At 38.9% G+C, this 16,087-nt stretch overlaps 1 protein-coding gene across 1 annotated transcript; it reads left to right on the top strand.

Annotated features, from left to right (window-relative positions):
* The first annotated feature begins 139 nt into the window (after positions 1-139).
* On the top strand, positions 140-16,052 carry tlk1a (tousled-like kinase 1a). The gene is given in 24 exon segments (XM_063497391.1): positions 140-332; positions 334-372; positions 374-410; positions 5,230-5,351; positions 5,447-5,518; positions 6,791-6,829; positions 7,277-7,352; positions 7,468-7,511; positions 7,727-7,822; positions 7,915-8,001; positions 8,093-8,185; positions 8,335-8,445; positions 8,544-8,680; positions 9,057-9,245; positions 9,440-9,506; positions 10,695-10,792; positions 12,208-12,289; positions 12,369-12,460; positions 12,558-12,647; positions 12,734-12,903; positions 13,032-13,167; positions 14,560-14,671; positions 14,749-14,856; positions 14,944-16,052. Coding segments are annotated over 24 exon segments (2,310 nt in total). The 5' UTR covers positions 140-290; the 3' UTR covers positions 15,115-16,052.
* The last annotated feature ends 35 nt before the right edge of the window (positions 16,053-16,087 follow it).

Below are 16,087 nucleotides of genomic sequence, written 5' to 3'. Positions count from 1 at the left end.
CTGACGCTGGGGGGGAAAAATGTTTCGCCCTCGCGATAAGAATTTTGCACACGATGCGTGACGTTTCATAGCCAACCACTTGAAGACGGAGAGGTGGCCCCGGAGCCCGGACTCGCTACTGAGGTGTGAAGAGGTTTGTGTCCTTAAAACACAATAATTAGACATTTTCACCTACTGGCAGTCACCGAGCCCTTCTAAAGTCACACAGGGCATGCCAGTCGGTCAGTTTTTCAGTCAGTGTTAAAGCCTACCCATGTACGCTGCAGCACCTACACACGAAAAGTAGCTTGATGAGTATCCAAAGTAGTGGAAGTTTGGAGGGGACGCCATCTTTGGTCCCAGCTCTCCACGTCCCCAACACGGACTGTGTTTTCAGCTACATACCACGGCAGTGGTGAAGGTCCAGAAAGGTATCGTGAAACATTTTAAGCCGCACGTCTTTTCTACTTGTTCGTGTTGGTCTTTTTGTGCATATAGAAGGGAAATTGTATTAAAATGACCGAGCAAATCTTGGTGGCGAAATCTGCTCGCTAGCTAACGTTACTGTAACGCGTCAGCTCCAAAGTCCATTGAGCCTGTTTGGCTAGCTACTAGCACTGAAGACACAGGACCGTCTTTCTGTGCCCAGGCCAGTGCAGTAACCTTAAGACTAGTGCAATGGCGATTAAGCTTTGTTTTGAGCAGAAATGTAACTCTTGTAGTCGATGCATCCTCCATTAGGCATGCTGCCTGTTTAAGAGCACACATTAGCCAGGTTACCGATAATCATGCGCAAATGGAGATAATCAAGCAAATTCTAGTAATGCTTAGTGGATTGGCAGCAGCCAGTGCAAAGGTGTGCATCGCATCGTTAGCAATCCTTTGTGTGTTAACTGGTGTTTTCTTCCATCAGTGTCCACATCATCTACATGTGTAAGTGGTGTTGTTTGTCATCTTTACGGTACACAGGGGTCTTGCATCGGCTTTTATCCTGGAAGTATTTGTGGTCTGTAACTAAAGCTAATGCACTGGATGCTTGGTAGCCTTGCTTGACCTTAGCTTTTAACTCTTAAGTAATACTCAGTGTTTGTGTAGAGATGACATACCAAACTGAAGGAGAACTTATGGCTGGGCTATGCAGCATGCTAATCATAACGCCATAAAATACATCTGTAGTTGGCACTTAATGTTAATATTGCTTCCTGGACGTTAGTAGTTTTCATTGGCTGTTGCAATGATGGAGGACTTTACCCAGCCTAGGACACTGATGAATCTCCCCCCTTCGTTTTGTATACACAGATTGACATAAATTAGTAAGTAAGCTGACTACATCAGAAATGAGACTCTAATTTATTTTGTTTTCAAGTTTTCAATGAATGGACTCAGACTGAAATGGCCCGTTCATCTAATGTCAGGTTTTTTGTTTGTTTTTTTTAAAAACCGACTTTCCAAATGTCTGCCATAAACAGGTGGTCAGCTTGTCTGCTGAGCAGCGTGGAGTTAAAACACATCCACAGCATGAGCTGTAAGGGTTCAACCGCTAGCTCCCGCAGGGGCTTGAATATAGATAATATTTATGCTCTGAGGCCTTCATGTTTGAAAGAAAAGCAAATCCTTGAGAAACAATACGCAGCTCATGTGTATTTATGACGTGAAACTGGCATAAACATTTGGGGAGATGTGGTTATGGATCCATCTCAGCAAAACCAAGTCATAAAAATGCGTAAGTATTGGTTGATCGTCTACAACATTTGACATTTCAGAGCTTATGCGGAAATGATAATCATCACTGAACGTAGAAGCCAGTTATTCCCTGCATGTGTTAGATTTTCTAATTAAGCGGTAGTGAGGTGAAAATGGTGCTAATCATTTGAATGAGTTGAAAAAGAAGCCGATGTGTTAAGGAGTGTACGATATTTAGTTGCTATATACAGTGTTGTGTAAAATCAAAGGTTTTTTTTGTTTGTTTTTTTGCTTATTTTTCACACATGTTTCAAATCACCAAAAATGGGTAAAGGTAACCCAAGTAAATACAAAATGCAGTTTTTAAATGATTCAATTTTTTTAATGGGGAAAAAACTATCCAAATCTGCCTGGTTTGTTAATCACAGTAAATTCATTATTTAACTTTAGTTCTTAAAAAGATATGTTTAATTTTGATAGCCACACCCATATCTGATTACTACCAGACCTGTTGAATCAAGAAATTGCTTAAAAACAACCTGTCTGACGAAATGAATTAGGCTGAAAGATTTCATCTAAAAGACACTTAAGAACAGGAGAGAAACAAATTCGTTGACATCTATCATATGGAAAGGGTTATAAAACCATTTCTAGGGCTTTGGGACTCCAGCAAACCATGGTCAGAGCCATGAAAATCTGGAACAGTGGTGAATCTTCCCAGAAGTGGCCACCTACCAAAATTACTCCAACACCGTATCGACTCATCCAGGAGGTCACAAAAGCACACAGAACAATATCTGAAGAACTGCAGGCCTCACCTGCCTCAGTTAAGGTCAGAGTTTGCTTTGATTCAACAACAGGAAAGCGACTGGGCAAATAAGGCATCCATGGGAGAGCTCCAAGGTGAAAATCACTGCTCACCAAAATGAACACAAAGGCTCATCTAATGTTTGTCAAAAATTTCTTTGGGCTGCTTCGGGACCTGGATGACTTGGCATAATTGATAGAACTATGAATTCCAGAAAATCCTGAAGGGGAATGTCCAACCATCAGATTGAATGGGTTAAAACAAAACAAACAAACAAAATCAAGGTTTTGGAGCGACCTGAAAGTCAAAGTCTGGAGATGGTTTGGCATGACCTTAAACAGGCCGTCAGTGCTAGAAACCATCCTGTGTGGCTGAATTAAAACAATTCTGCAAAGAAGATAATAAATGTGAAAGACTCATTGCCAGTTATCACAAATGCTCAATTGCAGTTCTTGCTTATTAGGTTTAGTACACAATTACTTTTTCACACATGGTGAGGGTTTGGATACCTTTTTTTTTCCTCTTTCCCTTAATAAATTAAGTCACTGTTTAAAAACTGCTTGGTACAGATACTTTTCACAGTGCTATTTACTATAAAATAGGGGGAAAAAAGCAAATATTCTCCATAAGGTTTTTTTTTGGGGGGGGGGTTTGCTCTTAAATTGATAAAGCTGCCACATGCAGAAAATATGGTTAGCTGTGTTAGGTACGTGACCTGCAGTAAATGATTTCTCAAGCAGAATTTAATTGGGAAATTACAGATCCACAAACATGACAATGTTAGGAAGAAAAATGTGTGGGCTGCCTAATTTTTATTTATTTATTTTTTAATAAGGTATTTCTCAGTTAAAAAAAAAACAAGGTCTATCGGGTGGTTGCAAAGGGTAGTTAACATTATCAGATTCATGACAGTTTGACCTTTTTATTAAGTCTTAATCAAGAGGTTAGGGCAAAGTAGTGATTATAATAAGCTAAGCAGATGCATCAGTGTAATCATTGTTATTTTATATCTAGTTATATCTTGCTTGCAGAGCATAAATATGACAGTATTATGCACATATTGATCAAATTTCAGTGAGGCAAATACTTGCAGTTCCATGGCTTCTGTGGTGCTAGACTTGATGCATAGCATCACAAATACTTCACTAAGTGTAACTATCGATCACAATATAGTGTTAGTAAATGTAAATTAGAAGACTACATTAATAGCAGGTCTCTTTTCAGTTTAAATGTGTTACTGAATACACATAAAGATAGCAAATACATCAGTTAAAAGTTTTCAGATCGAATTTGCCTAAAGCGATCACCGTGGTGGTTATTTAAAAAAGGTAACGGACTTTTGCTCTGTGGAGGTGTTGATAGCATGCTGGAAGTAAAAATATCCTAGCCTGGTTAATTTTTAAAAGTAGCTTTTGACTTTTCAGAAAATTAAAGTATAACAGCATGTTGGAGCTGTTTTTGTGAATGACACTGATTGGTAAAGAGGGGATTTTAATTAACGACAGGACACGTGATTCTTTTTACGTTAGACACACTTCTTTTTTTTTGTGTGCTTATCTGGGAAATGGCTTCATGTCAGTATCGTTTGGCGAGCCAGCTGTATTCTGTCTGTTACAACCCATTTGTTAAGTTGCTTTGTGTTTGCAGATGTATTGCAAAGCATACCATAATGGGAGACAGTGTTTTGGTTTGAGAGGATGTAATAAATTACTTTTTGTTTAGCTGTGTGCGCAAACTGTTATGTGAAATCCTCAGGGTCTAAATGAAGTGCAGATTCAGTCCTGAGATCATTGAAGATTTTATTTTTCATGTGAAACTGTGTGTGTGTGGTTTAATTTGTATTTGTTATCTGGGATAATCGGGGCAATCACGTTCTAGTTGTAACTATTTTTTCACTCCATTTAGAGACTTTAAAAAAAAAAATTCTGTAGGTTTGTTGTTGCACTGCTGAAATATTTTATTAAAAGTACATGTATTTTGGTTTCAGTGGTTTGTAATACATATCCTCCAACAATTCATGTCGCTGAATGCTACAAGATTACTTTTTATCCTCGATCTTTAGTTCACATTTATAATCCTAGCTGGTATAATTTTAAACATATTCAGTGCGTTCTTGTCTTTCCTACTCTTAAATGGATTTTGAAAATCCCTACCTACTGTACTAAGCTTGGATGCAGTGCCAAACCTCCATAGCCCTTTCAAAATGGTTGTCTCATTAAAGCACAGATTTAGTGAGCAGGCACCTCTGAGTCTGCAGCAACACCAAAGCCCATGGTGCTCCTGCATCATTCCCACAGGAGCGCTGTGAGCAGCATTGCCTAGCATTTGAAACGTTGCCCTTGGATTCTCATGATTTCAAGAAAAGAACAAAACAGAAAATTTCTGAATGTGGCCTGTGCATTTGGAGAATATAACGCATTCTTTTGAATGTTTTTGTTATTGAAGTATTAGGCTTTTACCTGTAGAGTTGGTGTAACCATAATCACAACTAGCTTATCTCCTCAGTGCTTGATGAATAAATATAGCAAAACCTGCCTTGGGGATGCCACTAGGGAGCAGGCAGAAATTTGGTCTTGGCCTACATTCTGATCTAGACTCAAATCCACTCACCTCTCAGAGTTTTAGTCACATTAATCATGACTCTGCTCATAAGCTTACTGCTGCTGTGTCATTTGCCCACTCGAGTGGGCAGTAAATGGGTTCAATTAAGCTGATCGTTGAATAACGGAGACACTGTGATTTGTTGCTAATCCTCCCAGGCACCATGGAGGAGCTGCACAGCCTGGACCCCCGGAGACAGGAGCTGCTGGAGGCTCGTTTTATGGGTGGAGTCAGCGGCAGCACAGGGGGCAGCACTGGCAGTGCAAGCGGGGGAACCAAAGTGAGTCAGAAATGAGGATGTATTTATTTATTTATTGTTTAAGTGTTTCCTATTGTAGTGTTCACTCAGTTATTAATTATCTCTCTTTATTTCAGGGCTTGACCAATAATGAATGTTCAAATCACAGTTTTGGAAGTCTAGGATCTTCAAGTGACAAGGAGTCAGAGGTGAATATCTTTAATCCTATGTGGGAACTACTCTGACCACATTTACACTGTCCAGATTAATCATGCTTGACTTCTCTACTAAACCCTAGTACAGACTGTTTATATACGTTTAATTTACAGTGCTATCACATCTATGTTGTTTTCCTGCTGGTACGGAGAAGAACTCAGCGTGGTGTTAACATTAAAAGATGACTTGCGCATTAGAAACCGGGGTGGTTGTATGTAGGGCCGCTCAATTAATCGAATTTTAATCTAAATTACGATCTGGGCTTTCAACGATCATTAAAAATGACTGAGCCGATTATTAGCACCTCCCTCGTGTTTTACTCTCGCGCTGCTCCGTGTGGCAAATCGAGCGCACCTCTCTGCGTTTCAAACACGCGTCACAACAATTAAGAGGACCCGAGGGAAGCTCGGAAAGCTCAGATAGCTAAGCAGAAGTTATTTGGAGAGGAGAGGATAATGGCTGCTGAAGAAAGAATGCCGTTGGTTGAAAAGAGAGGTAAAACGACTTCAGTGGTGTGGAAACATTATGGGTTCGGAGTCAGACGTGGATCAAGTAGACATAGTGTGTAAACTTTGCTACGGTGTCGTAGCTGCACCACAGAGCAACACTACAAATTTATTCAATCATTTGAAGACCGCTCACAAAGTGACATACGATCAAACAATGAACATAGATGTTTACATTTTTCATTTATTTTTTATATTGCAAACATTTGCTCTGTTATCAGTATTTGCACACTATTTTATATTATTTTTTGACAATCTTTAAAGCCATTATTCAATACATTGTTATTGTTAAATAAATATCGTCAAATAATCGAGATCTCAATTTCAGTGAAAATAATTGTGATTATCATTTTTGCCATAATTGAGGAGCCCTAGTTGTATGTGCTCTCTGTAGTTTTATATGTAGGCATTATATACTTAATATACATTTGGCTTAAAATAATTAAAGATAAGTATTTGTGTCCTTTGCACGCTAATCTTAAGCATTCCATTATTATATAACCTTTATTCTGGAAATGATACCAATATTTCCAGGATCAATATTGTTAAATTAAACAATATATTTTTAATGTAGTCTTTAACTGTCATTTACTTGCATACTGGTGGTTATTTTATACTCTTAATTAATAATTTTTTTAATAAGGATTTTCTTTGATAATGAAGTACACTTGAAATAAATGCTTTTCACTGTTAGTCTGGTCACTTATTATCTCTGGGTAATACGTTTTGGTCTAAAGCTTTCCTTTCTTGTCATTATAGGGGTCTGATGTGAAAAGAGGGAGCTCTCCTGCTTATTCGGTGGGTAATTTATCAGATCTGAAAATGAATATTTTGCATTTAAAGGCTGGAGATTTGTCTGGTCAACACTGGTGTTTGCAGTGATCCCTCTAGGTTCAACATGACCGAAACAATGCTATTTATTTATATTTTTCAAAAGACCAATATTTATAATGGAAATATTTTTCAGATATTAGGAAAGTACTTTTATTATTCCAGAACTTGTTGCATTTCTTGACTGGTGTTAACCTGGACTATTGGCACTTAAAAAAAGGTTGTTACAGCTCCAAACATCTATTGTAATTTTACTCATTCTGTATATAAAGCATGAATATCTATAAATACCCATTGGAAACAAAAAGCTATCACTATATAGAGAATACAGCAGCAGTCTAGATTAAGGTTCAGAGTGTCCGTTGTGCAGTAATCATACTGTAAAATTATACCAAATTAAATTTAATGTTTCAGACCCCAGAGAAAAAACAGACTGAAACAACTAGAGGCAGAAAAAGGAAACCTGAGATCCAGTCAGAGAGCAGCCAAGGTAAGTGTTGTTCTGTTATACCGGTTATAATTATTTTACTCCTGTTGTTTGTGTTATTCCAGTAAAATATGTTTTATAAATCACAACACTCATCCCTGCTTTCTCTTGATTTTAGGAAAATCAACTGTGCGAGGACCCAAAATAAGTGATTATTTCGATGTAAGTTTTGTGTCAGATATTTCATATATGAAGTATGAACAGTATACTTCATGGCACTATATATAATGTGTGCTATATCAGTCTGTTGAAGGTCTGAGGCGTAATCCATTTCCTGTCTGTAACCACATTACAGTGAAATAAAAGGAACCACTGGCTGTCTGCTGTTACCAGATCTTAGGCAGCGGTGCTACTTATCCTCTCTTTTCATCTTGTAGTTCCAGGGAGGAAATGGGTCCAGTCCTGTGAGAGGTCCCCCACCAGTGATTCGTTCGCCCCAGAATTCACATTCCCACTCGACTCAGGGCACTTCTGTAAGCTGTGATAATAACAAAATAACTCTTTTGTAGCTCACCATAGTGTTGACCTGTTTTTAAATAAAATATCATCACTCTCTGTGTTCCAGGTTAGACAAAATAGCTCATCTCCTACTAGTCTGTCTTTTGGGGACCATATGGCACATCCAAAGCAACTAGCAGTCAAATTTGTTCAGGTGAGGAGGATTTAACCAAAGCCTTTCTGCATTCACTCTTAAAACATGTTTGATATGACGAGTGTTTAACTCCTATTGTTTTTCACTCCAGACTGACCTTACAGTGTTAAAATTGGCTGCCCTTGAAAGCACCAAGAATCTAGACCTTGAGAAGAAGGAGGGCAGGATAGATGACCTGTTAAGGGTAAGAGGGACATCTTACTGTTTTATTGACTGAACTAGTTTAAAAACAAGGTGGATAAAACTTCCCAGAGTTCAGTTTTATAGTAAATGTGTTTAGTAAAGCATTTTTGTTCTATATCTGCTGATCCAGTGTCATTTTCTGCTTCACAGGCGAACTGTGATCTCAGGAGACAGATAGATGAACAGCAAAAATTACTCGAGAAATACAAGGAACGCTTGAATAAGTGCATCACCATGAGCAAGAAGTTACTTATAGAAAAGGTAAACAAGCGTTTTTTTTTTGTGCCCTGCGTTATTAAAATGAGTAATGTTTGCGTGGCTGTGAACCTGCATGCTGACCTGTATTTTATGTTGTTCAGAGCACCCAGGAGAAGCAGGCCTGTCGGGAGAAGAGCATGCAGGATAGACTACGTTTAGGCCACTTTACTACAGTGAGACATGGGGCCTCATTCACAGAGCAGTGGACAGATGGCTATGCCTTCCAAAACCTTGTCAAGTGAGAAGCTTTTAAATTGTTTATCTCCCATTTATTTATTAAGCTTTGCATATTTTAAGTTTAGCTCTCCACGCACACCTTAAAGCTGCACATTACATGCACATTTAATTCCCCCGCTACTGAAAAGTTGGGGGTTGTAAGCTCATCTCCAGGGCTTCATTTCCTAGGACAGCTGCCACGTCACTTCTTAACATTATTCGCTTAAGAGTAGATTTAACCTCATGTTGTCAAAACAGACTTAGTATTTTTAGTATAATTTCACCGAGTTTTGCATTGCAGCCTTCATCTGCAGTATTTCCATCGTCAGATTCAAGTTGAAAATTCTAAAATGTAGTTGTACCTCTAAAATTAACAGCTTTAATATGTCCTTCGGCAGGCAGCAGGAGTGGATAAACCAACAGAGAGAAGACATTGAGAGGCAGAGGAAACTTCTTGCCAAGAGGAAACCTCCATCTTCCAACAACTCCCAAACACCAACCACAAACTCTGAGCCAAAGCAACGGAAAACCAAGGCGGTGAATGGAGCAGAAAACGATCCCTTTCTAAAACCCAGCCTACCTCAGCTGTAAGTCCACACCCTTGTGTATGTGTTGTGTAGGATCCTTTTTTCCCTCGGTGTTTTGCTTTATTACCTCATCTTTACCAGGAAAGCAGATTTTAACAGCCTGTAGCACAGTATTAACTGAAAGTGGTGAATTTGAGATGCGTTGTTAAATTAGGCTCATGCTTTGTTTCTATATGCTTTCTTATCCTTGAAAGGCTGACATTAGCAGAGTACCATGAACAGGAAGAGATCTTCAAACTGCGACTTGGACATCTGAAAAAGGTTTGTGGAAATATGAAGCCTGGTAAACAGAATCGTGACGTTTTGTTTGATTGTTCAATCAAGTTAATATAGTTCAGAGCGCCTGACAGATAATTGACAAAGTAAAAGAACAAAATAAATATGCAACAGTAAGAAATTTAAACAGACAAAACATTAATGGCCTAAAAGTAGGATGAATCAATTTAAAAAAACAAAACAAAAAAACCCTGATAAAATATTAATTAAAAAATGTAGATTATAATGGAATAAAATGTATGACAAAAGGCAAAAAATGGAACAATTTAACATTGCAGTGCTGGGTTTTAGGTCAGATGTCTTCTTCTTTTTTGAGTGCTATACACTAAAACGTATGGCCCTTATTGCTTAGTAACACCCCCTTTGGTGAGAGTCGTGACTTTTAAAAGCCACCTAAATACTTGTTTGAGGAACTTGTTTCCTTCTTCCTGCAAAAGGGTTCTAGTTTTGTGAGATTCTTGGGCTATCTTGCATTCACTGCTCTTTTTAGGTATGACTACAGATTTTTGATGAGGTTTAGGCTGGGGAACTGCGTGGGGCCCAGGCATAACTGTTAGCGTGCACCTCTCAATGTGGCCAACTGTACTGAGCCTTCCATGAACGTCCAATTTGAGCAGATGTGGCTGTACAGCAGAGGCATAGCCTTCTCCTACTTTTTGGGCTATGGCTGCATATTTTTGGGCTAAAGGTTGACTTGGTATATTCATAAAGCTTTGAAATTTGCATCACCTGACCTTTCCCAGTGGTTGTAAACAAGCCTTAGAAATTGCAACGACCGAGGTCTTTGTAAAAGGGATAAAAAAAAAAAAATGCTAATGCTATTTAAAATAACAATAAAGAACTGTAACTTTGACTTTTTAAATCGGTTCATCTATTTAGATTTTAGCTTGTGGCCAAACTTTCTGCATTTATCTCTTCCACCTTTTTCCTCAGTTTTCTGATTGAAAATCCTGTTCCATTAGTAAAGATTGTGCAAACAATATAAGGTCAATTTACTCATTGTTTTCATGGAAAAAAAGCTTCACTGAAAAGCCCTAACGGACTCTGCACCAAGTCAGATGTTAATATTTAATTGCGAGCTCGTCATGTGTACGAGTGGGTTTTGATGAACTCTCCTTGTAGTCAGTGCTCTGAAGTTCCTTCTGTGTGTTTGTGTGTTTGAATCATTTATAGGAAGAAGCTGAGATCCAGGCAGAGCTCGAGCGTCTGGAGAGAGTGCGCAACCTTCACATTCGGGAACTGAAGAGAATAAATAACGAAGACAGCTCACAGTGAGTCTAAATCACTTTCCTTGACATATGCTGCATTGACATTGGAACACGATGTACAAGCAAGGCTACAGTTCTCGTCCGCAGTCGAATAATAAAGGGTTGTATTATGTGAAATTAAGCTTCTCGTCGTTTTTCAACATTATTTCTTGTCTCCAGTGTGTCGTGAGACCCACAAAATGAGGGGGGGGGGAAAAGCCCATCTCTTTTTGTCTATTCCATTCTCTGTCACATTCAGTGTGTCTGAACTTGCTGTTCTGATTTATAGACCATTGTGATGTCAGAATGGGTTAACGCCACCCCCCACCCCACCCCACCCGGCAAACAGATTCATCCTCTTGAATTCTGAATGAACAGCTCACAGTCTGCCATTATTTCCCTGCTAGAGCCATGTCTGCTAACTCAGAGATGCATTAGCTATGAGCAAACCAAACAAAATGTCTGTTCTGTGTTTGCTCCTGCAGCCCATAATTCTTCATGTACTCCAGTATCCAGGGGGAATGAAGACCCAGTGGATTACTTGTATTTACAATGTCCTTAGAGTAACAGCAAATGTCCTATTGTTGGCACATCATGCTGCTAAATATGGTTGGCAGTATTACATTAATTCTGATTGTATTCACACAGACTACAGCTGCATTAAAAGTGAAATTAAAAATTATGGAAGCTTTGAGACCGATTTGGAAAATTAAATAAGAGGTTGCTGTTTTGTGCTTCGGTTTATTGTTCACATCAGATTTCTCTCTCCTTATATTGTGTGCTTGCCTGCGCTTTATTTTTATATAGCAAGTTCTTCAGTAAAGGGATTATCATGTATTTATTTTTTGCCTCTTTTGAGAGTGATTGGATTTTGAAATGTGACTGAAATGGTTTCATAAAATCTGCACATTAACATCTAAACAGTGTTTGAGCAGCTAAAATTTGGGCTTTTATAACCAAAACATCTTACTTGTCTTACACAGACGGCCATAGCTAAAATGAGAAGGTGTTAGAAGCAACAGAATTTCTTTGTTTTTTTTCCCCGCATTTATTCATGTCTGTATATCAGCTATAATGCAGTATGCTGCTCCTTTATCTCACTCGCTGAACTCTACTGTAAACCGTCGTGTGCAGCAGTTCATGATTACACCTGTAGTCAGAAAAATGACCTCTTAAAACATTGCAGAAGCTGGGTGAAATGATTTATCTGTGCAGTATTTGGAGCTGAAATTTGACACTTTCAACTGTTATGCAAGACTTGCCGTTAAGTTTTTAATAAGCAGCATAATGTGACTTTTTGCTTGTCTTTGTAGAACTGAACCTAAAATAAATTGATCTAGCAAAGCTAATTTTTTATTAATTTGTGATTCACATATAGGTCCAAATTTTAATTTTACTCCTCCCTCCCTTATTATTATTATTTTTTCTCCAATCTAAAGATTTAAAGATCACCCAACGTTGAATGAAAGATACCTGCTCCTGCATCTTCTAGGCAGAGGAGGCTTTAGTGAAGTTTACAAGGTAAGTCATTAAACATGGAAAAATACTCTCAATAAGTGTTGCTGTGCAGGTTTATTCTAACCGTCACTGTGTCGTTCAGGCTTTTGACTTGATTGAACAACGATACGCTGCTGTGAAAATCCACCAACTTAACAAAAACTGGAGAGAAGAAAAAAAAGAGAACTATCACAAGTATGTTAGTCTGTGTGAATATGTTTGTATTATAAGGGAGCACAGCACCTCCCTGCTTTGGTTGCTAATAGTATGATAAATATCATCCTCTCTACAGGCATGCATGTCGAGAGTACAGAATACACAAGGAGTTGGACCATCCCAGGATTGTGAAACTTTATGATTACTTCTCACTGGACACAGACACGTCAGTCACTCAATGCATTTTTTTCACACCTTTTACATGCTATAAAATGTGCAAAGTAATTCTTACTTAATTTATCCGTCCAACAGGTTTTGCACCGTTATGGAGTACTGCGAGGGCAACGACCTGGATTTCTACTTGAAGCAGCATAAATTAATGTCTGAGAAGGAGGCACGGTCCATAGTCATGCAGATTGTAAATGCACTAAAATACCTGAATGAAATCAAACCTCCCATCATCCATTATGACCTTAAACCAGGTAAACACCCCCTTCTGAACAACGGATCAGTCTTAAACAGTTTCCCCCCCTGGAATTAATAAAGTATTCTGATTCTGATTGAGCGTGATTACTGCTGCAGTTCTGACCTAATGTGTTTTGATTTGAAGGTAATATCTTGTTGGTGGATGGCACAGCCTGTGGGGAAATTAAAATCACTGACTTTGGTCTTTCCAAAATTATGGATGATGACAACTACGGCGTAGATGGGATGGACCTGACATCACAGGGTGCAGGAACCTACTGGTGAGAAGAAATGCTCCTAAATCACATTCAGGCGTTTAAAATTGACTTTAAATGTTGATTGATGATTACTTAAAAGTAGCAGTAACATATTATAGGCGTACTTCTTTATAAACAAAGATCCGTATTTAGTTTTGTGCTCTTGTGAAAGTGTCAAAAGCTGTTTGTGAAGTAGACGCTTACATTGAGTGTTTAACATCGTTACAGTCCTGAAACACCTTAAATGTCGATGATGGTCCTGGTGGAACCAAGTTTAAGAGCGCGTTAAGTGCTTTTATATAATAATGTGAAAATCTTTTAAAGGGTTTCTTTGGAAAATGGCTGCTTCTTTTTACTCATTTTCAGTTCTCTCCTTGTAACTCACATTTTTAGAGGAATACTTTTGTGTCAGCTTCTTCATACCAATCATTGAATCGCTCAAGCATAAAGCCATTAACTCCTGGGATAAATTTTGAATTCGGTGTCTTTCAGTGGCAGTGTTGTGTCAACGCATTAAGAGATAATTCTGTTGGCTATTAACAAAGAAAATAGAGCTATATTTTACCTGTAGCTGAAAACCTGGCATATTTTGACATGCTGTGTAGAGCATCCTTTGAGGAAACTGGACAAAACGCTACAGGTTAGCCAATGTACCCTGACTGCTGTTAGGCATCAGGATGAAATCCTTGGACCCAGTGTCAGACTGTATGCTTGCGCAATGGGTGCTGGGCTCTTCCTGGTGCGTGACAATGACCGGCCTCATGTGGCGAGAGTATGCAGCCAGTTCCTGGAAAATGAGGGAACCGATACCACTGGCTGATTTTCACGCTCGCCAGACCTAAATCTAATAGAACACCTCTAGGACATTATGTTTCCATCTTTCCAACACCACCAGGTTGCATCTCATACTGTCCAGGAGCTCAGTGATGCCCTGGTCCAGATCTGGGAGGATATTCCCCAGGATAGCATCCCATTAGGAGCATCCCCGACTTTGCCAGACATGCATACGAGCACATGGGGCCATACAAACTACGGAGTGTCATTTTGAGTTGTGATGAAATTTTGGACTAGCCTGCTGCATCAGTTTTTCACTTTGATTTTGGGCTGTCTTTGAATTCTCTGTATTGTTAATAATTTTCATTTCCATCAAAGGATGTGGCGTCCTTTTGTTCTTAACATATTACCCAGTCCATATCAGTATAGATACCTGGCATGATTTATTTATTTCAGCAAGGTATAATGGAAAGAAAAAAGTAGCATAAAATAGGCATCCATTTGTAGTAACAGTACTATTACTACTACTACTACTATTTGTAGTTGTAGTAATCTATAAGTAACTTAAAATTGTAAAAATGGTACTGACCATAAATGTGTGTGCCAACCTTGTCCTTTGATTTATGCATATTGTGACATCAGGTACTTGCCTCCTGAGTGTTTTGTGGTTGGTAAAGAACCTCCAAAGATCTCCAACAAGGTGGATGTGTGGTCTGTGGGTGTCATCTTTTTCCAGTGTCTGTATGGAAGGAAGGTAAGGACGATGGCTGGTCTTCTAGCAGTGTTGATGTTAATTTATGCCTGATGATAAAGCTCTGTCCTTCTTTCCAGCCTTTTGGCCACAATCAGTCACAACAAGATATCCTGCAGGAGAACACCATACTCAAAGCTACCGACATTCAGTTCCCTGTGAAGCCAGTTTCCAGTAACGAAGCAAAGGTAGCAGAACTTGCACACAGTTGCTGTCTTTTAAATATCATCACGCATTATGACTTGTTAATTTTGAATACATTCTTCAACTTTCAGGCTTTCATACGGCGGTGCCTGGCATACAGGAAGGAGGACCGGATCGACGTTCACCAGCTGGGAAGTGACCCCTACTTGCTCCCTCACATCCGGAGATCAAGCTCCTCTGGAAATCTGCAAATGAGTGCTGCGGTCTCAAGTCCAGCCTCCTCCAGCAACATCTCATATTGACAATTTTGAATTGTGACAAAAAAAACAAAACAAACACACACAAAAATTTTAAACTTGATGACTGAAGTTGCACCTGCAGAGCTCTTCAGAGGCTTGGGCTCGTAAGAGGAGGAACAGCCAGCGATGGAAGGAACAGGGGCTCAGGTGGGGGGCATCACCTGGCCTTCTCTGACCTGTGCCAGGCTTCTACTTGTTTACCAGGGCTTGATCAGTTTGGAGGGACAGTAAAGGGACGGGTAAAGGACATGGGTAAATGGATCTCGTTGAAGGTCTAACAAAAAAAAAAAAAAGCACTGAAACTGACTACATACCTTGAAGAAAATGTGACTGGACACTCGGTTCGGATCTTGCTGATGGACAGCCTTAAAGGGCCGAAGGGAGACTTTGGCAGGCCACCATTTAGATTAAATAATGTGGTCCTGCCGGGGTGCAAATGATTCAGCTGCTAGAAGTTAATTTACTGTGAGGAGAAGACAGTCATTGTTAAGTAGAACTACAAAGATTTCACCATTGATTTGGGTAATTGTTTTGTTTTTTGTTTTTCCACAAATGTTAGGCTTTAATTTGAGTTACTTAGCCATGAGAATGTAATGTGTAGCATACAAGTGGCAACTAGTGTCATGTAGATTGGGGCAGCATACTTACATTTAATGCACAAAATAACCAAATGTAGAAAAAATTTAATTGTATAAAAAAACCCTATGCAGGAATATTAACAGATAAATTGGAAACTGTATATGCTGTACAGGTGAATTTTCAAATTTTGAGCTGCAGCAGTAATGTGTACAAAGAGTTCAAATTTTTCCCAATTTAAGAGTAGTTTCCTGGAGTGGTTTCATTTTGCTGCTTTGTTGCTCTTACTTTTCAAGGGCTTTATGTTCCACTTCGGGTACAAATTGTACAGTTCTGCTAAGAGTGAATAAATACCAGGAAACTTCTTTTTTTCCTCCCCATTGATCTTAGTGCATAAATC

This window comes from Pelmatolapia mariae, linkage group LG16_19 (assembly GCF_036321145.2).
Source record: "Pelmatolapia mariae isolate MD_Pm_ZW linkage group LG16_19, Pm_UMD_F_2, whole genome shotgun sequence".
Classification (NCBI taxonomy): Eukaryota; Metazoa; Chordata; class Actinopteri; order Cichliformes; family Cichlidae; genus Pelmatolapia; species Pelmatolapia mariae.
The sequence above is the reverse complement of the archived record's forward strand: the minus strand, read 5'-3'. Positions and strand labels throughout refer to the sequence as shown.